This window comes from Balaenoptera acutorostrata, chromosome X (assembly GCF_949987535.1).
Source record: "Balaenoptera acutorostrata chromosome X, mBalAcu1.1, whole genome shotgun sequence".
Lineage (NCBI taxonomy): Eukaryota > Metazoa > Chordata > Mammalia > Artiodactyla > Balaenopteridae > Balaenoptera > Balaenoptera acutorostrata.
Window position 1 is genome coordinate 107,643,511 of NC_080085.1, and position 27,294 is coordinate 107,670,804.

At 35.9% G+C, this 27,294-nt stretch overlaps 1 protein-coding gene across 10 annotated transcripts in view; it reads right to left on the reverse strand.

Annotated features, from left to right (window-relative positions):
• Positions 1–27,294, reverse strand: part of THOC2 (THO complex subunit 2) — a 105,499-nt gene that overhangs the window by 31,885 nt on the left and 46,320 nt on the right. For all 10 annotated transcript variants that reach the window (XR_009006607.1, XM_057537831.1, XM_057537830.1 and 7 more), the window contains 10 exons: positions 24,989–25,144; positions 24,215–24,387; positions 22,767–22,962; positions 9,294–9,335; positions 8,722–8,852; positions 8,523–8,624; positions 4,344–4,428; positions 3,619–3,712; positions 3,131–3,211; positions 1,123–1,219 (listed from right to left, as the gene is read on the reverse strand). Coding sequence is in view for 9 of the 10 variants with exons in the window: in XM_057537831.1 (XP_057393814.1) it covers positions 1,123–1,219; positions 3,131–3,211; positions 3,619–3,712; positions 4,344–4,428; positions 8,523–8,624; positions 8,722–8,852; positions 9,294–9,335; positions 22,767–22,962; positions 24,215–24,387; positions 24,989–25,144 (1,157 nt within the window). In the remaining variant the exon portion in view is untranslated. The remainder of the gene's footprint in view (positions 1–1,122; positions 1,220–3,130; positions 3,212–3,618; positions 3,713–4,343; positions 4,429–8,522; positions 8,625–8,721; positions 8,853–9,293; positions 9,336–22,766; positions 22,963–24,214; positions 24,388–24,988; positions 25,145–27,294) is intronic.

Here is a 27,294-nt window from a genome sequence, read left to right on the forward strand (position 1 = left end):
TCCTACAGAACAAATACAGATGTTTTTCCAAAGAAAGGTAAAGCTAGGTATACCCAAGACACAAGTTAATAGACAAAGGAACAGTTTTCTAAGATTATTATTAAGTGCTTACTCTCTCAACTTGCCTTGCTTCTCTAAACATAGTTTTTGAAAACAAGAGGGCCCTCATGCAAATAAGTATGCAACAAGTACCAATGAAATATTTTGCTTTTCCTTTAAACAATCTTTTCATTAGATGGTCACAAAAACTATATCACAGTACAGAAAACTGAACTAGAGATTTAAAAGTAATGTGATGTTTTCCTGGCCTATATAGACACAGAAGAGTAAAATGTATACGAATGGCCAATAAATGAGTATAAAGCAAGTGATATATGCGGATTAAATCCCGAACCTAATTTTTTTTTTTTTTAAGTTTTCCCTAAACCAAAATAATCTGTCAAGAATTACTTAGGTAATACTTGTTTGGAGCACCAGATAGCTTTACAGATTTCTGTTTGCTTTCTACCAGAAAGCTTTTGAAAACCATTTCCAGTTCTTTGAGTCTAGTCAGTGTATTGCTGATGGGGTTTAATATACGTTCTAATTCAAACTCTAAGCACTGATATTGGTCCAGAATAAAATAATAAAACTCAGTATTTATAAAGAAAAGAAGACAATGCCCAAAAGGTGCATTAGTGTTACCTATCTCTGAAGTTTAAATTAAAAAAATAGTTGTGTTTTAAAGATACTATATATACCCTCAAAATAAACACATTCCTACCAAATGTTCAATGTAAAGGCCAATTACTGTCCAGTAGCATAATCAATAGTGCAATGTGTTTTGCCATAAGAGGATTTACAATATACCATATCAACCATTTATTCAAAAGCCTAACAGGTAGTCAAAATGAGTTAGTTTCTTTAATGAGTTACACATATAGCCAAATATTACATTTCTTTCTGTATATTTTAAGTTATTTCTTTTAATTAAAGAATTCCATATAAATAAGTGAGCAATTACTGTTCTTAAGCCTACAACCAACAAACAGTTTTTCAACATAATAGCAATGTCAGTATCTCAATACCAGCAGAAGTACTCTAATTATTGAATTTCATTTACATATAATTTGCTATGAATACCTTTTGCCTGCCTTTAGCTGATTAGCCACATATTGAAGAAGACCAGCAAGATCAATTGGATATTTACGAAAAACTGCACCACAGAAACTAGCCAGACCTATATGAGATAAAAAAATAATAGGGCTTTTTAAAAAACAGTTCATAAAACAAAAAGCACAATATTAAGTGTCATTTCAATGAAATTTCCAAAACAAAATGAGGTGGGAAAAATTGTATTGCTGATGCCACTGAACAGAATTTTATAATTAATAATAGCTAATATTTATTGACCATACATATGCCAAGCAGTCTATTAAGCTCTTTATGTAATTATCTCATTTAACCTTTGCAGTAATCATCTCAGGTTGGTATAAACCTATTGATGAGGGAAATTCCGAACAGACAGGTCATGTAACTTGCTCATGGACACACAGTTGGTATGAGGTAGAACAGTGATTCAAACTTATACGGCCTGATTCCATAACCTGTGACGTTAATTAGGCCACAACAAAATCCTGCAGATGACTCAGTAAACTTGAATGATCAACAAAACACCTGCCCCTCAAATGTTTGAGTCACACAAAAAAAATCTCATTTTATCTAGGAACATGCCACTAGTTGTGGAGGGGCAAGGAAACATTGCCAGACCAAGAAGCAATCAAAAGACCAATTTTAGCCAAGAGTCCTTATCACATTAGTAGAGAGAAAACCCCACTCAAGACAAGAGGAGGAGGGACTTCCCTGGCCATCCAACGGTTAAGACTTGGCACGCCCAATGCAGGGGGCATGGGTTCAATCCCTGGTCGGGAAACCAACATCCCGCATGCAGCACGGCGTGGCATTTAAAAAAAAAAAAAAAGGAGGCGACCCCAGTAAAGTCAAGTGATCTGCAGCCTTTTCAACAATTATTTGCTGAGCACCTAAAGGACAATGGACAAAACACAGGTCCTGCCCTCAAGGAGCTTACAGTCCAGAGAGATATAGAAAAGTAAACTAAAATAACTACGATGAATAAAAAGTTCCATAGAAGTACAGAAGAGGGGCACCTTATTCTGACTTTTGGGTTGTTAACAGGGAAAGCTTTCCAAAGAAAGTGACCTCTAAGCTGAAATCTAATGAATAAGTAGAAAATGTGTTGGAAGAGATGAGTGGGCATAGAAGGGTACCCCAAGAAGAGGGAATAACATGTGCAAAAGGCCATGGAAAGTGCAAGAAGTTCAGCATTAACGGAACCTAGAATATTAGGGAGGGGCAAAAGATGAGGCTAGTACAGAAAGGACCTGATTCCAAAAGAACTTACTTGTATGATTTATTACAGATTGCAGACTTCAAAGAGCAATGGGGAGCTACTGCAAGATTCAGCTATCAGAGACACAACAGGTTGAAAGAAAATGTAACGGGCTGCTAGAAATCAAAGGTACAAGGAAAAAAAACAAGGCTAGGGCTTTTTGTTAAACAACCAAGTTTTTGTTCTTTTAAGGTGACTGGAACCTCAGGATAGAAAGGAGAGAAGGGAGAATAGTTCCCTTAAGATTAATTCTTCTAGGGACTTCCCTGGCAGTCCACTGGTTAAGACTTCACCTTCAGATGCAGGGGGTGCAGGTTCGATCCCTGTTGGAGAGCTAAGAGCCCACATGCCTCACAGCCAAAAAACCAAAACATAAAACAGAAGCAATATTGTAACAAATTCAATAAAGACTTTAAAATCGGTCCACATCAAGAAAAAAATCTTAAAAAAAAAGATTAATTCTTCTAAAATAATAGAATGGATGGGAACTTTCATCTCCCCAGTAATGCTTGCCCAAATGCTATCACAGCCAATACTGGCTTCTTGAGTTAGAAAATGAATTAAGTACCATATGAACCTCCTTACACAGCCAAGGACATGAAACCCTCTGTAGAACAAGCTGAGTGGCTAGATATTCTCAAGAGCACTTGACAAATAGGCTCTTAGCATAGGTAACAGGATACATAGCATAGCAATGACAACAGATGGAAATTTCATCCTTGGAAAAATAAAAATACTTACTCTGAAGCCAGCTTGAGATGGTTGTGTCGTCATGTTTCATCCTCTCCTTTTCTGGATTAGCTAAAGCTTCAATGATACAATCTTTCATATATTAAGAAAAAATTTTGTCAACACATCCCTAACAAAGACCGCTAAAACAACAACAACAAAAAGCCACCCCTTGGAAAATAAAGTAAATTGTTAGCTCCGATTTATTACCAATTATGGAAAAATACACTCACTGTAGTACCAACTTTTCTTTTTTAGCCTCTTTTCCAGCTTTCAGCAAGCAGATTCTAACTATATAAAAGATATTTAGTAATCTTAACATTGTCTTTCCCAATATACAACACAGACACACACACAAACTCCCAACTGGTCAACCTTTCAATCAGCCAACTGAATCAACCTCAGATGGTTGCTAAAGGAACTTAGAATGAAAATAAAACATTCACCACTAAGGTCTATGAAACGTGAAATCTATGTTATTACTTCACCTGAAAGGATACAGGCCAAGACGTCATAATTCAACGAAGTGAGGTATTTCAATGAATCTACTACAGGTGTTATTAAGTTATCATACTTCTGTATTTGTGACAAGATCTGGAAGACAGCAACAAAGAATAAAAGGCATTGACTAATCAAAAGAGAACTTTTACTGTGCTAACTAAATAATGGCTACACTTTTTTTTTTAAAGAAATAATGCTTAAAATTAGTTTCCTTCCATTGTGTATTTATATAAAACCTACTATTCTATCATTTCCTTAGAAAATATTTTCTTAGGCTACAATTTCCAATTAGGAAATAATTCCAGTGCATCCAAACTTGAATTTTGGAATTATAATGTGTTTTAGAAATCTCTTTCTAAACATGAAAGTGTTACATCTGAATCACAATGAAATGCTGTTCAAATGTTTCTAAAAACTAAAAACAACAAATAATGCATCACTTTATTAATGTTTTTATAACTCAAAATGTGGTACACAAGACAATGTTAGTCTGTTTAATAACAGCAGCACTGTCACTTATTATTAGAAAAGTAGATCAATGTGTTAAATATATTACATACTAAATTTTGTTTTTAGAATAACCATACAATGTTTCATTTGCTAAAGTTTTTGTCCCCTAAAACTATCAAACATTTTTAAACTACATCATTCTATTTCCACTTGTGCTGATTTAAAGACTACAAAAAGAAAAATCCCTGAAAATAGTATTAACCTCAAAACATACATAATCAAACAAAATGGTTGGATTGCTGTGGCTCAACTTCCCAATTTGTCTTCCAGAAGGCTTCACATTTTCCTTGGTTAGACGCCTACAAGGGGAGAAAAAGGTGGCAGGGATCATCTTAAGTAATTTCCCTTTTAATGTTGGTAGCTTTGTTACATCATGAAAAAAAATTTATTTCCCAAATATCCAAAATGGATCCATGTAAACAACCACCCTCATCATATGCTTTACTACAGGACTTGGGCTATTTTGATTAGGCATTCTCTAAGAGGGTATTAAAATTTTGTATTAATGCTTAACATTTACAATATACACGTGGTTCATTTTATAGTAATAGTCTAATAAGCATTAAAACTTAACGTACTCTACAAGTACATAAAACTCTTCTTACAGAGAATAATTATTTTAGATTTAGAAGGGCTCATTATCAGTTTAGGGATTAAGATATCAAATTTGGTGTAATACATTGAAATGCCTCATGCCATCTGTTTCAGTGACCCTAACAGAGTGATAGCTAATGCTGCACTCCTTGATACAAGAAGTTCTCTGGTTTTCATATTCAAAGTAAACAATTCTTGAAAAATCAATTCTACTCTTGTCCTTCCTCTTTAATTCTCCCTCTACTCAGTATTCTTTTACTAACCTTTTGGAAATTTATATCTACGAAATGCTTACAAATTCAAAACAATTATTACACAGGATCTTTAACTCTTCTGATGAAATTACTACATAATAAATCTAGAAACCTGAAAAACTAACAAGTGACAGGAAGCTTTCTAGAGTGAAAATATAATGAAGCAAATAATGAATTTAGTTGACAATTCAAGGAATGTGACCATTCTGGAAGTGACAAACTTGATATAATTATCTTAAGAAACTTCTTTTGACAAAACTGATCCATCAATCAAAATTATTTCATCAACAACTGCTTCCCTTTCCCATTCTGCATGGCCCAGTTTCTTTTTTTCCCATGGAAAAGAGAGACCCATCAGTTTTAAACTTTGGCTATACTCTGTTCTACTTTGAAGCTTTATTTGAAGCACAAATAAAGTTCTACCACCACCTGCCCTTACTTCTAACCCTACTATTTCAGGCAAGCCCTCCTACCTGCCAAAGCCAACCCTTCCTTTCCATATTTTTTATCCCACTCCCTTCTGCTTCCTCTCCCCCAACACCAAAAAAAATAAATAAATAAAAGGAATATTATCTTGATTACGTCCTCCTCTCAAGCAACCATGGTGCTTGGCATATGGAACACAATCAATGAACATTTGTGGCATGAATTACTGGATGTCCTATAGCAAATTCATGTTTTAAACAGTAATCAAAACTTGTGAAATTCCCAAGCAATAAATTAATACATTCCATTCTCAACTTAAAAAGTTCAATCAATATCAAAATCATATTATTCAAGGCTGGTGAAACAGTTGAGCTTACAAATATAACAAAAATCCAAGTACATTAAAAATTCTGCACATATTCTGTGATAAACATTTGTATTAATTTACTTATTCATTAATTCATATTAATGTCTTCTGTGACAGGCAAAGTGCTAAGCACTAGGAATACAAGGATGAGTAGCAGCTCCTGCTCTCAAGCTCAGTCCAGCTGGGGAGGTAGATTTAAAACCACTTTTAAAATTTTTATATTCTTAAACAAATAGAGCAACTTATAGAACAGTACTTATTATATGCTATCACTAGTATAAAAAGGGAGGGAATAATATATTTGTATTCACTTGCATATACATAAAAATAGCCGGAATGATAAGTAAGAAACTAAACAGTGACCACTTTTTTTTTCCTTGGGAGAACTGAGTGGACAGGGTGAGAGACTTTTTACTGTCTACCTTTTCATATCTACTACAATTTAAACCATGTGAATATATAAACTAGTCAAAATATTAGATAATTTTAAAAAGAAAAATAATCATAGCAATATACATAAGCGGTATGATAGTATTTATATGCATATGAGATAGTGGTAGCACAAATAAAGAACAATCAGTTGTGCTTGGTGGTATGTGCAATGGAAGGCTTCACAGAGGTGACACTGGAGCCCACTGTCCAATGATGAGGTCACCAGATGGAGAGAGGAAAAAGAGGTAAGGGAAAACCTGTACAAACAAAAGAAACAAAAAATATATGCAAAGGAAAAGGAGACCACAGCACATTTAGGGAAACATAAGTGGGCTCAGTACAGTTAGAGGTAGAATTGGCGGGAAATGAGGATGGAAATAGGGAGAGACAGATCATGAAGGTTCTCTTATATCACCAAGCCATAAAGTCTGACATATAACCTGCAGGCAATGCTTAGTCACCAAAGGATTTTGAAGAAAGAGAATAATACAAGGCACTATAACACTCCAGATAAAAGAACTAAGTTAGTGGTGGTAGAGAGTGGAAGAGACAGATTCAATATTTAATGTATCGGGGCTCCCCTGGTGGCACAGTGGTTGAGAATATGCCTGTCATTGCAGGGGACACAGGTTCGATCCCTGGTCCAGGAAGATCCCACATGCCGCGGAGCAACTAAGCCCGTGCGCCACAACTACTGAGCCTGTGCTCTAGAGCCCATGAGCCACAACTACTGAGCCCGCGCACCTAGAGCCCGTGCTCCACGACAAGAGAAGCCCACGCACTGCAACGAAGAATAGCCTCTGCTCACCGCAACTAGAGATAGCCCGCGTGCAGCAACGAAGACCCAACACAGCCAAAAATAAATAAATAAAATAAATTTATCAAAAAAAAAATTTAATGTATCATTAAATAATCCATATAAAGCACTTAGTTCAGCGCCCACCACACATAGTAATGGCTTCAAAAATATTAGTTGTTGTTAAGCTAGAAACTCTACTTGGGGAATTTTTAAGCCTGGAACTCTTTCGGAAGGACCAGTTCTAATATCATCTCTTTCCATGCCTTCCCCAACTTCCATGGGGTGAAATATTCATTCTCCTCTCTATCATCCCATAGAACTTTATACATATTGTATAAAAAGCATCTATTAAACCAGACTGTGATTGTGCACACAGCTGTTTCCCTGGTAGACTGTGACCTACAACAATATCATTCAGCAAAGAAAGTATCACTGGGGGCTTCCCTGGTGGCACAGTGGTTAAGAATCTGCCTGACAATTCAGGGGACATGGGTTCGAGCCCTGGTCTGGGAAGATTCCACATGCCACGGAACAACTAAGCCTGTGCACCACAACTGCTGACCCTGCGCTCTAGAGTCTGTGAACCACAACTACTGAACCCTGCATGCCTAGAGGCTGTGCTCCACAACAAGAGAAGCCACCACAATGAGAAGCCCGTGCACCACAACGAAGAGTAGCCCCCACTCGCCGCAACTAGAGAAAGCCCGCACACAGCAACAAAGACCCAACACAGCCAAAAATAAATAAATGAATAAATTTATTTAAAAAAAAGAAAGAAAGTGTCACTGCATACTGTTAAATCTAGTTAAACTAGTGAATGCACTACTTCTAATTAGGATAACCGTACGACTGCACAAATGTAAAAGAAATAACAATAAACAGCCTGGCTGAAAACTCTTGCAATACAGCAGTGTAATTAGTATCTAAACCAATACTGATCTGAAGTATACAATTTTCATAATTAAACTTCAAACAGTTTATCAGGAAGTATCAATAGATTAACATCACTCTTATGTTTTTAATGACATGAAAATAAAGCACACAAATGAAAAAACTATAAATTTTTCAAAAGTTGACTCCCTAAGGAGATAGTTCTGCATGATTCTACTAGATCTTCCAAAAAGAAAAAAGAAATCTTTATTATAACTTTCAACAGAAATTCCTAGAACTTTGACTACCTTGTACAAGCCACTGAATGTATTATGCAAATTGAGCAAAGGCTACACAGTATGCTCTCCTTTAAAAAAAAAAAAAAACCTCATCCTATAATATAATGCATCCTAAAGAGGATTTTTATTAGATTTTATAGCTGTGCAAACATGACAACTACAAAAACTAACATGGTAGTCAAAATGAGCTAAAAACCACAAAAATTGATAGTCACTCTATGTATAGTATATAATTAGCTACACCATTAGCAAATACTCCTGGGCTTCCTCAAAACTGAGGCTCAGACATGAGCTGGCTGAAAAAAAGTAAATCAGATCCAGATATTAAGAAGAAAAATAAATTAAAACTTACTTCATGATATATTTGGCTCTGTCTATTGTTTGAGCTTTAACTTTTACTAAAAGTGGATGACTGTTGTAAGTTTCATTCTTCCACTGGCCATACAGACGATATCTTGAAAATGATGAGATGAAGAATTAGGAAAAGTTAAACACTTAGAGGTTAGTGCACTAGAATAGTAGCTAAAAATACAAAAATATTATGTATTTACCTATGCTGATATGGAAATGTTTTAAACATTCCCCACAGTTCCTCAGACATACAAGCATTGCAGTCCATCAAAGAAAGAGATGGAAGTAATACCTGGTCAGTAATGCTAAGCAAGCAGCTAAGGATAACTTCCTATGAAAAATGGAGGAAAAATTATTTCAGTTAAGAGGTGCATATTAATCCCCCCCCCCAAACAAATTTATGTAAGCCTTGGAAATATTGCCATTCCTTGATTTAATAACACACCATATCTAATTCCCCACACTATCACTGTACTTTTCACAATGGTTATCTGTGTTTCTCCATCTAAGAAAGCAAATGAGGTGAGGGAAGGAAAGAGGTAGCAAGAATGAGGGACTTTTTATCCCTTTTCCTTTCTCAACATGGTAATACTCAAAAACAGGAGGCTGTCAATCTTAAAAGATACTTTGTACGATATGCCAAAAGCTACATTCAACATGTAAAGTATAAAATAGTTATTCACATAGGTGATTAAAGCTTGTTCACAGTAAAATTTACAGTATGCTGTACCTAGACAAACATTAGACACATTGGATTTTTCTAGTCTCTTACCGTCTTCTCTTTATCTTCTTGTTTGCTTCCATCAGACTGAAACTAAAATTAAAAAAAACTATAAATAAAATGCAAAAAGGTTAAGATTATGCTGTCACAATTTCGTTTCTAATTTGAAAAACAATTAACTTGCATGTAGTTGTGAATTATTTCGTTACTTGTTACACACATGTAGATTTTACATACAGTCAGTATTACCAATTAACATTTTAAATTCTCATCTACATTTCTAACCTCCAAAAAATTTGTGACATTCATGAATTTTAAATGCCAGTTTTATAAGCCGATTCTTTTCTCAACCTCATTACCACAAACCAAAGCATCCTAAAACTGATCTGAGTATTTATTATAAAATTGTAGCCAGCACAATTTAGTTATAATGCATTTGCATTTCTCCTTCCAGACGTTCTAGTTTTCCCCCTCAGAATTGGTAAAATCTAACACTAAAACAACGACAACAAAAATTAAACCCAAAGAAATCCAAAGCTATGTTTTAATTCACCACTACTTAAGCCCTAAGAAATAGGCCCAAAATATTAATACCATTGCTGACAAAGACCAAACCACTTCCTAACTTGGACAGACTGAATGAAAAAGCCTGGGTCATTATTTTATCAGTGATTTGCAGGTGGGCTGCTGAAGTGCCATGTTTGACAACGCTGTCTATACATTCAAAATGAAATTGTAACACTTGTGTGTGTATAGGCAGGTGGAGTGTTGGGGGAGTGTGCAAAGGCCAAAAGGACAGGTGAAGCACTGATACTCAAGGACAATCTAGATTTCTGGAATGTATTTAGCTCAATACCAAGTATGAGAAAGGGCAAAGCTAATATGCAGCTAACATACCTTATTGGTAGGTAAGGATATTTTGTGCGTGTATGTTTTCATGCTTGAGTAATTTAATGGGTGTTACTGCAGGGAAGTCTAACTTCCATGCAACATTTTCACATAAGACTAATTCAGGGACGGCCATGTTACCTTGATGGGAAAACACACAGAATCACACTTTTTTAATTGGCAGGTTAAAAAGATATGGTTCCCTTTCACAGAAACGATTATTAAGTCAACATACATCCTGGTCAGCAAATATGGAGTCAGGTTATGAAGGAGTGGCCTGGCAGAAAACAAACTATATAGTTGCTTTTATTTTGTTGGAGGGGGATGGTAATTCTGGTGGCATACTGCGTGTACACTGGGAGGCAGAAATAACGGTATGTCATAATTGGAAGAATCCGGTTTATAGGGTATTGTGTTGGGGATAAAGGCAGTTAAGCTACTCCTTTGCTAGTATACTATGATTCACATGAACCTAATAAAGCTATACATAGTTTTCTCCATACAAATAAAACATTTTCTTAGTTACTAAGCTGTCCTAATTCCTCTTACTAGATACTTATATTAGTTTCTAATGTCTATTTGTCAATTCTCTAGATTTCACAAGCAGGAAAATTTGAAAGAGAAAAAGAAATATGGAAAGCACAAGGAACTATCTAGAAGAGCAGTAAGAAAAGGTTTCTATCAAAGGCTAATTATAACCAAGATGAACAAAAACAAAAAACAAAAAAAACAAGATGTACATGCATGTAAAAGTGATTTTCTTCACACATTCCACTCCCCTGATGCTTTCTTTTCCATTTAGTTTAACTTAATTTCCTTTTTAATTCAGAGCACATACAAAACTCTCCATTCCCACAATAGAATACTAAAAGTTTTACTGAATGGCCAGGCAGAAGGTGAAGAAAGAAAGGATGGGGAGGGACAAAAGACATTCATTCATTCATTCATTTGTTTACTATGTGCCAGGCACTGGGAATTCAAAGATGAACAGGAGGGAGTTCCTATCTTTGAGAAACTGACAAAGTTACTATCTTTCAGGATCTCTTTAAGATCAAGACTACACTTATCAATGTACTGTTAGGAACTGAATTTTTAAGTTTGAATAAAATTGAGCACTCACATTTATGTCTACACAGACCATCAGCTATAAATGACCCCAAGCAGGTTCCAATCTTGCCCTGTAACAACAGAGCAGCTAACGGAGCTGCATAACACTACTGAGCACCGTCCCCCCCCAAAAAACAGCAGGTTCAACAAGAAGGGGCTTTTGGAGAGTTCAGAAATAAAGGCTGGGGTAAGTCGTAGATATAACTAGATAAATTACTTTTTTATTACTAATGTCCTATTTTTAGTACTTCTAACCCATGAATGTTTCAAATGCTACTTTAGAGCAGGGGTCCCCAACCACCAGGCCGAGGACCAGTACTGGTCCGTGGCCTGTTAGGAACCGGGCCGCACAGCAGGAGGTGAGCAGCAGGCGAGCGAGTGAAGCCTCAGCTGCTGCTCCCCATCACTCGCATTACCACCTGAACCATCCCCCCGCCACATCCATGGAAAAACTGAAAAGGGAAAAAAATGAAAAATATTTAAATTTGTGACTTAGACTACATCTAAGTAAATTATGGCATTATTGTCACCGTCCTTATTAACTATCATTCATTGAGTACTACATGCCATGTAATAGGCTAAGAACTACACATTTATGTCTTAAAACTACTCTAATAGAAGAATCTTTTTGTTAGGGTCTAAATAAGACCCATCAAAATAACTTAGAAATAGGAAAATATAACCTATAAGTTAAAAGTTATGGGAACCTAGCCAAAGCAGCCTTGAGAGAAAAAAACGGAGCTGGAGGAATCAGACTCCCTGACTTCAGACTATACTACAAAGCTACAGTAATCAAGACACTCTGGTACTGACACAAAAACAGAAATATAGATCAATGGAACAGGATAGAAAGCCCAGAGATAAACCCACACACCTATGGTCAACTCATCTATGACAAAGGAGGCCAGGATATACAATGGAGAAAAGACAGTCTCCTCAATAAGTCGTGCTGGGAAAACTGGACAGCTACATGTAAAAGAATGAAATTAGAATACTCCCTAACACCATACACAAAAATAAACTCAAAATGGATTAAAGACCTAAATGTAAGGCCAGACACTATAAAACTCTTTGAGGAAAACATAGGCAGAACACTCTATGACATAAATCACAGCAAGATCCTTTTTGACCCAGCTCCTAGAGAAATGGAAATAAAAACAAAAATAAACAAATGGGACCTAATGAAACTTAAAAGCTTTTGCACAGCAAAAGAAATCACAAACAAGACAAAAAGACAACCCTCAGAATGGGAGAAAATATTTGCAAACGAATCAACGGACAGAGGATTAATCTCTAAAATATATAAGCAGCTCATTATCAAAAAAACAAACAACCCAATCAAAAAACGGGCAGAAGACCTAAATAGACATTTCTCCAAAGAAGACATACAGATGGCCAAGAAACACATGAAAGGATGCTCAACATCACTAATTATTAGAAAAATGCAAATCAAAAGTACAATGAGGTATCACCTCACACCAGTTAGAATGGGCATCATTAGAAAATCTACAAACAACAAATGCTGGAGAGGGTGTGGAGAAAAGGGAACCCTCTTGCACTGTTGGTGGGAATGTAAATTGATACAGCCACTATGGAGAACAGTATGGAGGTTCCTTAAAACCTAAAAATAGAACTACCATATGACCCAGCAATCCCACTACTGGGCATATACCCATTGAAAACCATAATTCAAAAAGACACATGCACCCCAATGTTCACTGCAGCACTATTTACAATAGCCAGGTCATGGAAGCAACCTAAATGCCCCTCGACAGATGAATGGATAAAGAAGATGTGGTACATATATGCAATGGAATATTACTCAGCCATAAAAAGGAATGAAATTGGGTCATTTGTAGAGATGTGGATGGATCTAGAGACTGTCATACAGAGTGAAGTCAGTCAGAAAGAGAGAAACAAATATCGTATATTAACGCATATATGTGGAATCTAGAAAAATGGTACAGATGAACCTGTTTGCAAGGCAGAAATAGAGACACAGACGTAGAGAACAAACATATGGACACCAAGGGGGGAAAGGGGTAGTGGGATGAATTGGGAGACTGGGATCGACATATGCACACTAATATGTATAAAATAGATAACTAATAAGAACCTGCTGTATAAAAAATAAATTAAATTTAAAAATTCAAAATAAATTAATATTTTTTAAAAAAGAAAAGTTATGGGAACCTGAGTTTACCAAGCCTGGAGAAGAGATAACAGAATCACCTTTCAATGTTTTGGTTCAAAGCCTTTTGAACTTTCAATCAGAAACTCTTAAAAACTTTACAAAACACTTAGAAATAACCCCTCAACTGTGATACATCATTTATGAAAACACAGGAAGGGATACTAAATGAAAAGTACTATCTGCCACCACCTTTCTTTTTTAGTCAATACAAATCTCTACTAAGATGCCAAAGAATGAATAATATGGTCACCCACACACAGGATGACCATATGTGCTGGCTCTCAGTTCTTATCCCAGGGTAACTTTTAAATGTTACCTCTCTTTCACACACTATGAATTTTTTTTTTCTGAAACTGAACACTGAGGTTGAATTTCAGGAAACAGCCTTGGAGAAGAGGTACAGCAGTTGAATCAATTGTTTACAGCAAGTATGTGGTCCACACTAAAAATTCTGCTTTCCTTTCTTGTAAAAAATGTACTTTTTAAAAACTACACTGTTTGTACATCGAGTCTACAGTTGCCTACTAATAGACTTAATATCTGCCTATCCTTGTATGTTTATATACCTCTCTTAGGTAAAAAGCATAGCTAACGGGAAAAATTAAGATCCTATTTGTAATTTATTACCTTAACTATGATTCTACACCTTGATTAGAATTGTCACATGAAGATATTCAGTAATAGCTAAAGTGACCTGAGTTCAAACCAATCATTATAGGGGATAATACAAGTACTAATATAAACATCCTAACAGTTTTTCCCTGCTCAGACTCATTAAATAGCAAGGGTGTTATAGATTAAACTTGGGCTCCAACTCTAGAGTACCAATGATAGCAGTGTCTGTCTCCATTTGGACAATAAGAATTATAATCAAGGTTCTGATTGTTTTTGGTTTTTTAATATTTATTTATTTATTTGGTTGTGCCAGGTCTTAGTTGCAGCACATGGGATCTTTGTCACCGCGTGCGCGATCTTTGTTGCGGCATGCGGGATCTTTAGTTGTGGCATGCGGGCTCTTAGTTGCAGCATGCAGGATCTAAAATATTTTTTAAAATGGGCAGAATACCTAAATAGACATTTCACCAAAGAAGACATACAGATGGCCAAGAAGCACATGAAAAGATGCTCAACATCACTAATTATTAGAGAAATGCAAATCAAAACTACAATGAGGTATCACCTCACACCAGTCAGAATGGCCATTATCCCACAAAACCTAGAAACAATAAATGCTGGAAAGGGTGTGGTGAAAAGGGAACCCTCCTGCACTGTTGGTGGGAATGTAAACTGATCACTATGGAGAACAGTATGGAGGTTCCTTAAAAAACTAAAAATAGAACTACCATATGACCCAGCAATCCCACTACTGGGCATATACCCTTAGAAAACCATAATTCAAAAAGAGTCATGTACCACAACGTTCATTGCAGCCCTATTTACAGTAGCCAGGACATGGAAGCAACCTAAATGTCCATCAACAGATGAATGGATAAAGAAGATGTGGCACATATATACAATGGAATATTACTCAGCCATAAAAAGAAACGAAATTGAGTTATTAGTAGTGAGGTGGTTGGACCCAGAGTCTGTCATACGCAGTGAGGTTAAGTCAGGAAGAGAAAAACAAATACCGTATGCTAACGCATATATATGATATCTAAAAAAAAACCAAAAAAACAAAATGGTACTGATGAACCTAGTGGCAGGGCAGGAATAAAGACATACACATAGAGAATGGACTTGACACAGCGGGGAGGGGAAAGCTGGGGCGAAGTGAGAGTAGCATCGACATATATACACTACCAAATGTAAGATAGATAGCTAGTGGGAAGCAGCAGCATAGCACAAGGAGATCAGCTCGGTGCTTTTCGACAACCTAGAGGGGTGGGATAGGGAGGGTATATGGGGATATATGTACGCATATGGCTGATTCACTTTGTTGTACAACAGAAACTAACACAGCATTGTGAAGCAATTATACTCCAATAAAGATGTATTTTTTTTAAAAGAGGGAGATATGTGTCCATACTACCCTTGACTAGTTCACTCATGAAACCCCAGCAACAAAAATTTCATTTGATAAAAATTCTTTGATTTGTTACTAATTTATAACAAATTTCAAAGATGAGAGGGGAAAAAACATCTATCACTACAACGTAAAGAAGCTAAAGGCATTCCTACATAAAATCAAATCTACTCTTGAGGGAAATGAAACTGCTACTTTAAAGTGGCACCTTATATTTAAAGACAGAAATATATTAAAGTATATTATTAACGCTTTTTAAAAAATTATCAAAAGCTAGTGTAGTGATAGCTTACATAAGTGATAACTTATTATGATCTAAAAAATTCATGACAACTATTTTTTTAACTCTCTAAAATTGAATACCTAATTATTAGTATCTAATTCATGTTTAGACATATCTCATTTGATCCATATTGCAACCCCAGGAGCTAGATAAGCCAAATATTATTACCACGAATCTCTGGCTTAGAAAAGTGACCAGCTTAAGGTCACATTACTAGCAAGTAGTTAGCAGCTCATCCTGATGAAACTAGTTCACCTAATTATCAATTTCTAATGCTTTAATTACTCTGTTAGGGGGACAGCCTTAAATGAAGAATCTGTGGGCAAGGTAGGTTCCAAAGTCAACACATAAAGTGAAAATTACATATACTCACAATTACCCTAAAAAAATCCCTTACATCATCTATAAAGTATACAGACACATTATCTTTCATTTCAGTCCAACTCAAGACTCTGTTTTTCCCCTCTAATATTAGGAGAAATCACTAAGTGACCATGAGATGTGAACATGAAATAAAGTGACTGGCTTGCATTTAGGGGGCCATGTCACACGAAAACACAGTTTAAAAACTAGACTAACTGAATGTGGTGAGATACTCTCTAAGACACCTGAGAAACTGAACCAAGATGAAAGAAAAAAATTTCTCCAATTTCACCCTTACTCCTAGACATACACACTGAGTATTTTGATGGAACAAGTCTGGCCACATTCACATAAACTAAGCACAGGTATGGTGTAATTCCACTGTACTTGATTGAATCCCATACCTTCATCCAAAAGGAATATTAATTTTGAGCTCTAACCCACACAACCAGGTTAGATCTTCAATTATGAAAAGAAATAAATGGACTGAAGCAGGATCACAGACACTCCCTCCCCTAATAGCTAACAAAAAACAATAACCATCAAGTCAAAATTCTAAAGTAGCTGGTTCATAAACTAGAGTTTCAGGATCAATGGTATTAAGGTACATTCTCTCCCTAGGAACCCGAATTTTTATTATGAAAAATTTCAAGTTTACATAAAAGTTGAATGGATAGTATACTTATCCATAAACACCTATGTATCTACCATGTAGATTCAACAATTAACATTTTGCCTTTTTTTCTTGAGCAAAAAATTTGCAGACATGATACTTTATCTCAAAAAAATTCAGTGTGCATCTCCTAAGAATAAGGACAGGGACTTCCCTGGTGGCACAGTGGTTAAGAGTCTGCCTGCCAACGCAGGGGTTCGAGCCCTGGTCCAGGAAGATCCCACATGCCATGGAGCAACTAAGCCCGTGTGCCACAACTACTGAGCCTCCACTCTAGAGCCCTCGAGCCACAAGTACTGAAGCCCGTGCGCCTAGAGCCCGTGCTCCGCAACAGGAGAAGCCACCACAATGAGAAGCCCGCACACCGCAACCAAGAGTAGCCCCTGCTCACCACAACTAGAGAAAGCCCGCGCGCAGCAGCGAAGACCCAACACAACCAAAAGTAAAAATAAATTAATTTAAAAAAAAAGAATAAGGACATTCTTCCACATTACCACAATTATCATAATCACAACTATTCCGAATATCATCTAGTACCCAATCTAAGGTATATCCTGACCCTTTGACTCTAGGTTTCTCTAAGCTTTATCTGTGAATCAATTTAGAGCACTTTGGCTCTTTACCAAAAGCCAACATAAGAAATAGCCATATAAAGAGACAGTGAGATAACTGAATTAAGATGACAGAGTGAAGCGTAAACACAGAACTTCTCTCCCCCAATCCCTAATGCAATGAACAAAGTACGTCTTCCTATTTGTTTGTTTTTATTAATGTCCCAAATTCACCACCAACCAAGCAAAAAAAGAGGAAACTATGCTATTAACTTCAAGGCGATGCACACACAAACACACATAAGATTCTGAACTACAGACAGTGTGGTATGGCGCCTGCCCTTAACCCAATCCCCAGAAGTATCGAGCAAGGAAGGTAAGTCAACAAAATCCTTTAGGCAATGTGGCCTGCAAGGTAAATAAGCAGCCTGAGGAAAAACCCTTGTGAGTAGAAGCCCAGCAGGATTCTGGCTGCTAAGGCTTGCTGTCTCTCAAAGGAACTGTGCTCGGATGGATGAGAGAATCAAACCCCAAGGGAGTTGGATACCCACTTGGCTGGGCATGCCTAGCATAGGATGGGTAACAGGATCTCAGAAGACAAAGCAGAGGTTCCCTAAATGAGGACTATACTCAGCCTCACTGAGCTTATTCACTCCCCTATTCCAGACTATAGAAAAGACTGAAAAGAGAACCCAATACTCAAACTGTAGCTTGAGGGGAGAAGGGTCCGGTCATAAATAAGGTAGGAAGGGTGTGAGGATTCACTCACACTATATCAGAAAGAAGCTGTCCATATTAAGATGATAAGAAATGCTGTGGCTACTATGGAAACATAAATAGCCCCAAAAAAGCATATAAAAGACAAATGAATTTAGTCTGGAAGAAAGTAGAACACAGAGGACAGACACAGATTCTCCAAAAGTATCTGCATATTGTCATAGAAAAAAATATTATGAACTCAGTAAGACAAGAAAAGCTTGGATATGAGATACACAGAATGAGATGAAAACAGAGACTGCAGAGATAAAATAAAACACCACTGATACAGATATAATTTAAAATGGCAAGGAATTTCAAGAATTGAAAAATTTAGACAACCAATCATTTCTTCAATTTTAGACACACTACATTTGTATAGGCAGTAGGGCATGGTGATTTTGAGCTTGGCCTCTGAAGCCAGACTGCCTGGATTGAACTCGCATATCTGTCCCATACTAGCTGTGTGACCTGGGACGAGTTACTTAACCTAGAGCACAAAAGGCTTGGTAAAGATTAAATGAGGTGATGCATGTAATGTACTAAAATAGGGCCTGACACAGGTTAAGAGCTCAATATTAGTAATCACTATCAGAAACAACTTAATCCACTAACATCAGCTGGATGCAAAAAAGCACCAAGGAATTCATCTTTATGTGTGTAGGTGCTATCAAAAACATTTAAGTATGTCAGGTGAGCATGTTAAAGCTGTGCTTTATAATTAAAGAAAATTTTAAAGATAGCAAAACGTGTGCATTCATATAGAAATATTCTACAGAGCCACCTCCCTCTTTTAAGCATGAAATAAGGACCAAAATTGGTTAATATACTAGAACAACAGTTCTCAAAGTTTGCTCTTTGGATCAGCAGCACCTGGAAACATGTTAGAAATGCAAATTCTCGGGTCCCACCCAGACTTACTGAATCAGAAACTGAGGATGGAGCCCAACAATCTGTATTTTAAGAAGACCCCCAGGTGATCCTGATGCATGTAAAGTTTGAGATTCACTGTACTAGACAGTCCTATACTACATACCTCAAATTTCAGAAATACATAACCACATACACATACACACACACAATCAGAGACATAAATGATTTCAAATAACTATAGGCTGAAAAGACTATTCTGTTAAGTGATATCTAACATAAGCTATTTTTTTAAATATGCATAATTTAAATATACAAGCAACCTCAAGCTTATGAATGAGAGATTTGTTAAAGATTTGTTAATTGTAAATACATTATTTGGAACTAAGGTCATATTCCCCCTTTAGAAGCAATCTTATAAACTCGGGTTAAATTCGTAGCTAGGCAACATAAGCCTTTTAAACTTATAAACACATAATGATTTGTTATAGTGAAATGTTTTTAGGGTAAAAAAAATGAACCAAAATTCTAAGTCAGATTATTGGAAAGATTCACTTTTCCTACCACAACCTTAGCAATGAGAGAAGACAGATTTCTTCCCACACTGGGATCAAAATAAACTTTTTCTGCTTCCCTTCTGCCCTTCTACCTCTGCAAAAATAGAGACTAGAGTTAGGGGCAGGCACCAGACACAACTGTGATAGAACAGAGATAAATGAGGGCTGCAATGGAGATGGCAGAGTGGAAGAGTAACAGCTTTAGCACCTGTGTATCTTGATAACAATATTGTATCTGTATATGCTTATACATATGTCTGTATATAGGACTTCTACAAGTTTGATGTTTGGTCTCCTGCTTACAAGTTTATGATACTTGTAGCCAAAGAAAGAATTTCAGAACAAGAGATCTGAACATTAAGATTTTCAATGAAAAAGAATAGCATAAAAAAAAAAGAATACCATTAGTGGGTAAGAGTAAGATGAGAAAGAGGCTGTTTACATTGTCTCAAAGTATCTCCCCACAGGATACATATTAACAACAAAGGGAAAAAGAATAACTACACTGGAGAAACCTGGCAGCCATCACCTTAACCAAGTGATCGATGTTAACATCACCAGTAATGGGACAAATTGACTTCACATGCTTCCCAATATGATGCAATGGGAAAAACAAGTACTAGTTAACATGACATCCCTTTCAGACGATAAGGATCAAGATAATGAAACACTGTTATACTTCTTTTTTTATATGGATATATGCTATATAATAAATATTATGTATAGTAATGAACTACTTAGCAGATTTCTTCAGCATACCTTTACACAATATAAATTTGTTAACATTAAAAAAATTTATCTACCAGCTAAATATTTAAAGCCAAATCAAACATCTCAGGTCTCAAGTGATTAATACACAACAGTTGTTAAATTTTCTATATAGTTACTGCAGTCAAAAATTAAAATTAGGTGCAATCGCCAAACACTGGAGAAAACTGCATTTGTGCTTGTAACGATTTCTAGATTCTTTTGCTTACGTTGCTTTACAATTGAAAAGAAATTGTGTATTCTTTTCAGCTTTAAGACCTTGGTTAGGCAAAGATCTCTGAGAACACAAAGAGCAAACTATAAAAGAGAAGTGCTGTTAAATAGGAATCAATCAAAATTTTAAATTTTTGCTTTTCAAAAGACAGTAAACAAAATGACAAGGCAAATCAGACTGAGAATAAAAGACAACTGAATTTAAAATGGGCAAGAGATTTGAATAGACATTTCAACAAAGATGATTACAAATGGCAAGTAAGGGCATGAAAAGATGCTCAACACTGATCATCAGGGAAATGTAAATTAAAAGCACAAAAGATAGCACTACACACCCATTAGAATGACTAAAATTTAAAAGACTGACAACACCAAGTGTTGATGAGGATGTAGAGCAAATGGAAGTCATATACATTGCTCCCAGGAATGCAAAATGGTACACACATGTTGGAAAAGTTTGACAAAAAGTTAAACATACACTTACCCATATGGCCCAGCAATCCCATTCCTGGGGAAACAAAAACATATGCACCCCCCAAAAAAAGACTTGTAGAAGAATATCCACAGCAGCTTTATTTATAAGAGCCCCCAACTAGAAACAACCCAAATGCCCATCAACTGGTGAATGGCTAAACTCCGTTATATCTATATAATGAAATATTACGCAGCAATAAAGAACTACTGACATGTGCAACAACTGAAATGACTCTCAAAAGCATTAAGTGGAAGAAACCAGACAAAAAAAAGAGTACATTCTATACTATCCCATTTATGTGAAGTTCTAGAAAAAGCAAAACCACAGTGACAGAAAGCCTACCAGTGGTTGCCAGGAACCAGCAATGAAGGGAGGGAATTGATGGCAAAGGGGCAAGAGGGAACTTGCTGGGATGATGAAAATATCCTATATCATGATTGTGGTGGTGGACACACAACTGTATACATCTGTCAAAACTCATCAAATTGTACACTTATAATTGGTGAGGTTTATTGTATGTAAATTATAACTCGAAGCTAATTTTAAAAAATAATAACAAGCCAAACATGGAAGCAACCTAAGTGTCCATCAACAGATGAATGGATAAAAAAGATGTGGTGTGTGTATGTGTATATATCTATATATATATCTATATAGATATATATATGTGTGTGTGTATATATATCTATATCTAGATATATAGATATAGATATATATACACACACACACACATACACACACAATGGAATATATCACTCAGCCATAAAAAAGAATGAAATAATGCCATTTGCAGTAACATGGATGGACCCAGAGATTACCATACTAAGCGAAGTAAGTCAGACAGAGAAAGACAACTATATGATATCACTTATACGTGGAATCTAAAAAGATGATACAAATGAACTTATTTACAAAACAGAAACAGACTCACAGGCATAGAAAACAAACTTATAGTTACCAAAGGGGAAGAGGGAGGAGGGATAAATTGGGAGTATGGGATTAACAGATGCACACTACCATATATAAAATAGACAAACAATAAGGATTTACTGTATAGCACAGGGAACTATATTCAATATCTTGTAATAAACTATAATGGAAAAGAATCCAAAAAAAAGAATATATATATATACATATATATGTAGAGCCAAATCACTTTGCTATATACATCTGAAACTAACACAATATTGTAAATCAACTATACATCAGTAAAAAAAAAATAATAACATAAAGTTACCCTTGGGGTAGTGATTAGAAGGGCATATAAGGAAAACTCTGGGGTGCTAGTACTGTTCTATTTCTTGATCTAAATGGTGGACACATGGGTGTTTAGTTTGGAAAATGTCACTGAGCTGTACAATTATGGTTTGTGTGCTTTCTGTATTATGTTTTATTTCAATAAAAAGTTTACTAAAAAAAATAAAAGAATGGATCCTGAACAGTCTGAGGTTGAAGGGACTTCACACAAATAATGGCAATGATTCAAAACTGCAGCCAAGAAAACAACTGAGCAGAAGAAAAGCAAGAGGAAAGAAGGCTGAATTAACCACTATTTATAAGGGGATTCAAAAAGCAATCACATGTCCAAAGCATATTTTCCTATCTGGAGGACTTGACTAATAATCTGGCTGGATTTAAGTTTTTATATATAAATGGTTGGGACACAACTGACTTTCCCCAAACCTTACTCAACATAACCTTTTCTTAAGTTTACTTTCTTTTTATTTCTAGAGAATATACTCAGAACAGTTTCATTCCATAATTTAGTTTTCTGCTTGGAAAAAAAAAAATCTTACTAACCTCTTTCATAAACGACTTGCCTATCCGCACCACTTTTGCAAATAAAATGGGATCATGAGAAAGGTGAGGACCAAGGTAACAGAACATATTGAAGACGTCTCTCCTCAAATCTTCAAAGCTCTCTGCTTGTTTTGGTGCTCTCTTATTTTGCAAAGCATTAACAGGTGAGCCTTTAGCACCTTTAGGAACGCCAACTCTACAAAAAGAAGGAAAATTTATATATATATAACTATACAATACCCCATTTTAAGTTAACACAGTCATATTAATCAGTAAGTAAAACTTTTCTTGCTTATATTTGCTTTCTCTATTTCAACTGTGCCTAACTTCATTATACCAAATAATTTAACTGGTAGAAAAAGACAAAAACAATACTCATTTGAAAAAAAAAAATCAGAGCTTAAGAGACTGTTTCAAATTAACTGCATAAGAAAAGGAAATCAGAGAAATGCAGATTCCAAGTAACATTTAACATACATCATATGAATTTGTTTTTAGTTAACTTTGGCCAATACCAGGAATCTGGATATGGGAATGGGGAACAAGGGATGGACCTCAGAGACACAAAGATGAAACAGAAAAATATGGATATAACAACACTGATTCAAGTTAATAAACATTTCTCAATCTGGCTTCCACTACCTAGACTGAATATGAGGTAGGTGGTGGTAGGGAAGGTGAGCAGCATAATGAAAGAGGGTGTGTCACACTAAAAAGGACAGCATGCCCAGAGTTCTCACCTGCTGAGCAGGTGTCCCGCTGTGGAGTCACAGGGGTCACTCTCTGAGAAGAAGCCTTCATGGTCCACAGCCCAGGTGGCACTGAAGGCAGCAGCCAGCAGCTATGCACGAGTCACAAGGCTGGGGCTTTTGAGGCAGGCTCTGATCTGTGGGGCTGAAGCCAGAGCTGCTGCCAGTACTGCTCCTAAGTATCCTGCAAGTAGGCTGAGGGCTAGCGGACTGGTCGACACAGTAACTAGGGATGATGAGAGAGGCTGCACTAGCAATTTCCAGGACAGCAGCCTATATGCCAGGAGAGATAAGGCAAGCAGAGAGGCAAAGTCCTCACTCAGAGCCACTCAACCCAGGATAGAGGAAAATTACACTAAGTAAAAACCTTAGGAATTCTCTGCCCCCCAAGAGAGGAGGAAAAGTCAAAAACAGAAGAATGGAGTTTGCACTCTCAACGGAGCAAACCCAACCTAGAAGTCTAACATACAGTTTTTAGACAACACTGCAGCACAAATTCTGCAACACCTGGTCTAGAAGATAGGACACAAGTCACTGATTAATACCTGCCAAACTGATATGCTCTGTGAATAGTTCTTATCTTCTGGTAAAACATACTAAAATATATGCTTGGTTTGAGGAGACAAGATAAACATGCAGATTTTTTTTTGTAGTCCTAAACTATTTCTACCTCAATTAGTAAAGCATACAGTAACATACCTTCGGTAGAGAGGCTCAATAGTTATATGAATAAGCTTGCAAATAGCAAGGGCTATTAGTTTATGTGAAGCTGCATAGTATGGCGGCATCTGATCCATAATGTTCTGTGCATGCTGCCAATCACCAATCTTTAACAAGGCTTCCAACAAACCAAGTTTTTGGTTGTCAGGTGGCTAAAAAGGAATAATTACAGCAAAGATACTCAGAATACAGACACCAATAAATCTTTATATGTTTTTCATTTTAAAAATTAAGCCAAACAATACAACAATGTATGTCAACAGCTGCCATTCATGGGAACTGCAACAGTATTTTCCTGAAAGTACAATCAGGTTTTTTAGTGATTGGAAAAAACCAACAGGATCTGCTTTTTCATTTAGCAGCCAAAGCATGACAGTTTATAGACTTGGAATTAAATTAGGTCCTACTTAATATTTTATTGTGCCACAGGGAACTAGAATTCATTAATCTTTGAGAATCCCTTTAGGACTTGAGACATTAATACACAGAACACAAATATAGTCAATACGTGTGTTACCTTATTTAGAATACACTCTGAAATTTATATAAGAAAAAACATTGCAGCCTCTTTTGGGAAGGTGCCAATCAGATTAAAAACAAAACCACCTTTGCAAATTAGTATTCCAAAAACCAGGTTTCACCACAATCAAAACTAGAAATTATCCTTCCATAAGTTGATTAACCATCACAAGTTAAATTTCGTAATTCTAAATCCAGAAGACAATGTTAATTTTATCAGAATAAACTATATACCTTCTCCACTTTCTCCTCTTCTTTTTCCTTTTCTTTCTCTCGTTCGTCAATTTTATCGGAAGACAGTACAACCATTGTAAGTTTTCTAACAATCTGCTTAGCTTCTACAATTTCTCGTTTGTGTTCATCCATAATGCAATTATCAGCTGGAAGAAGCTAAAAATGGTTCATTAAAATTTCATAAAACAGCTAATACTATTTGCACATACAAAATGCAAACACTATCTACTCTCTATTGATAAAACTAAATAAGAAGTCTGGCCTATTTATGACCATAATTTCCCTTCTAAATAGGTCTCTCTCCATTATTTTCATATAACCTGACAGGATTAAGTACCTGAATTTTGTACACCTTTTAAACTCAGGTAGCAATTCAAAGCTTCATCTCTTCTGTCTGTCAGAGGTCTTAAATTAATATAATACTACAACAGTGATGCTTACCATTGAATTTATTAGTTTACCCAAGAAAATGTGTACCTGTTCCATTAAAAATATCACAGATTTCCCCTTTAAAGGCCAAACTCCAAATTAAATAAAGTACTACATACGGATCCAATTTGGGAGAGGTAAACTACTGACTGACATAAAGGGGCAAAGTTGATTCCTCTAAATGAAAAATCTCTTGGGACTGACATATATACACTAATATGTATAAAATAGATAATAAGAACCTGCAAAAAAGAAAAAGATTATATTTATGGGTATAGCTCTCAGAGCAGCCCTGATAATTTATACGGGTTTCCTTTATTATTGCTTGCTTCTGTTGTCATGCTTAGAAAATACACATTTTCTTCTAGTTATAAAAAAAAAAAAACTCTACAAACTCCATTAAATTTCCATGGGATCTAGAAATAAACTTTCCATATCTATAAAAAAAAAAGTAAAAAAATAAATGAAAAATCTCAAGTCAAAAAATTATGAACAGCTTGACATCTCACTTTTCATTTTCTAGATACCTATTTGACTTAAGTCACAAACTAGTTTCTAGTTTATTACAAAAGAAAAGGTAATATGTGGATAGTTGACCCTCCATTATGAACAAAGGATCAAGTATCTCAAGTTCAGCCATCTTGTATGAGTGGAAGATGGCTAATGTGGACATTTCATAAAATAACCTAGACACTAACCAACGAACTATTACTTAGTAGCTTTTGCTAGGCACTACGGTGAGCTATAAAAGAAGCATTCCTGTCCCTAGAAATGCATAATCTATTTCAGTAGCTAAGTCTAATGCAAAGTAAACAATCAGTAAATAATAAAAGGAGACAGTGAAATTATTAAGCTACATACTACAGACTTTATCCCATTAATCAAAAAAGGGGAGTGGGAGAAAATGCATTATGGACTGGTACAAGGAGGTAAATGAGACTTTTTCTCATTCTTTATTCTCTCCACTGGCAATCAAACCCATTTTTATTGCTTTACTTATATATCTATCACATATCTACCACAGGTCCTCATCTTTTACCTAGTCTACTGCAATTGCCTCTAAAATCTCCCATTACAATGGGTTAAATCTAAGTTTTTAATTATAGTTCTCTCAATTTCTAGTCTTCTGTATTTTGAGAATATGTTATTAGGTGTATATAAAGTTACAATGATTATATCTTCCCAGTAAACAGAACTTTATTATTATAAAGTGACTATCTCTATTTTATCTGACAATAATAATTTCCCTAGTATATTTTTCCCACCATTTTACTTTCAACCTTTCTTTGTCCTTAGGTTTTAGATGTCTCATGTAAACAATAAACTGGTTTTTAATCCCATGTGAAAACCTCTGTCACCTTAAAAGGAACACTTAGTCTGCTTATATTTAAAGTTAAACTGCAAAATATCAGTAATAAATCTATCATCATTTTTGTACTTTCCATTTGTCCTGCCAGTCTACACTTGCCTATAAACTCATACCTACGTCTTCAGATTCTCCTTTTTCTGACCAATTTTCCATGTTCTCAGTTTGTACATCCCTTCTCTACTCTAAATCTTGAATGGCTCTCTACTATCAACAAGAAAAAAAATCCAAACTCCTTACCATGGCACTTAACAGCCCTTCACAGTTTGGCCCCCAACCTAATTCTTTCTCCCTCCTCATTTCCCCTACATACCACCCTAGGCTCCAACCACTCTGAGCTTCCTGCTGTTCCCCTAAGGTGCTGGTGAAGCCTTTTCAAACCTCCTGCCTTTGTATTAGGTTAATTCTACCTACAAAGCTTCCCACCTTTTAAGCCTGGCCAACACCTACTCATCTATCAAGTTCCCAGTTCAACATCAGTAGTTTGGAAAAGCCTTCCAAAATCCCCCCA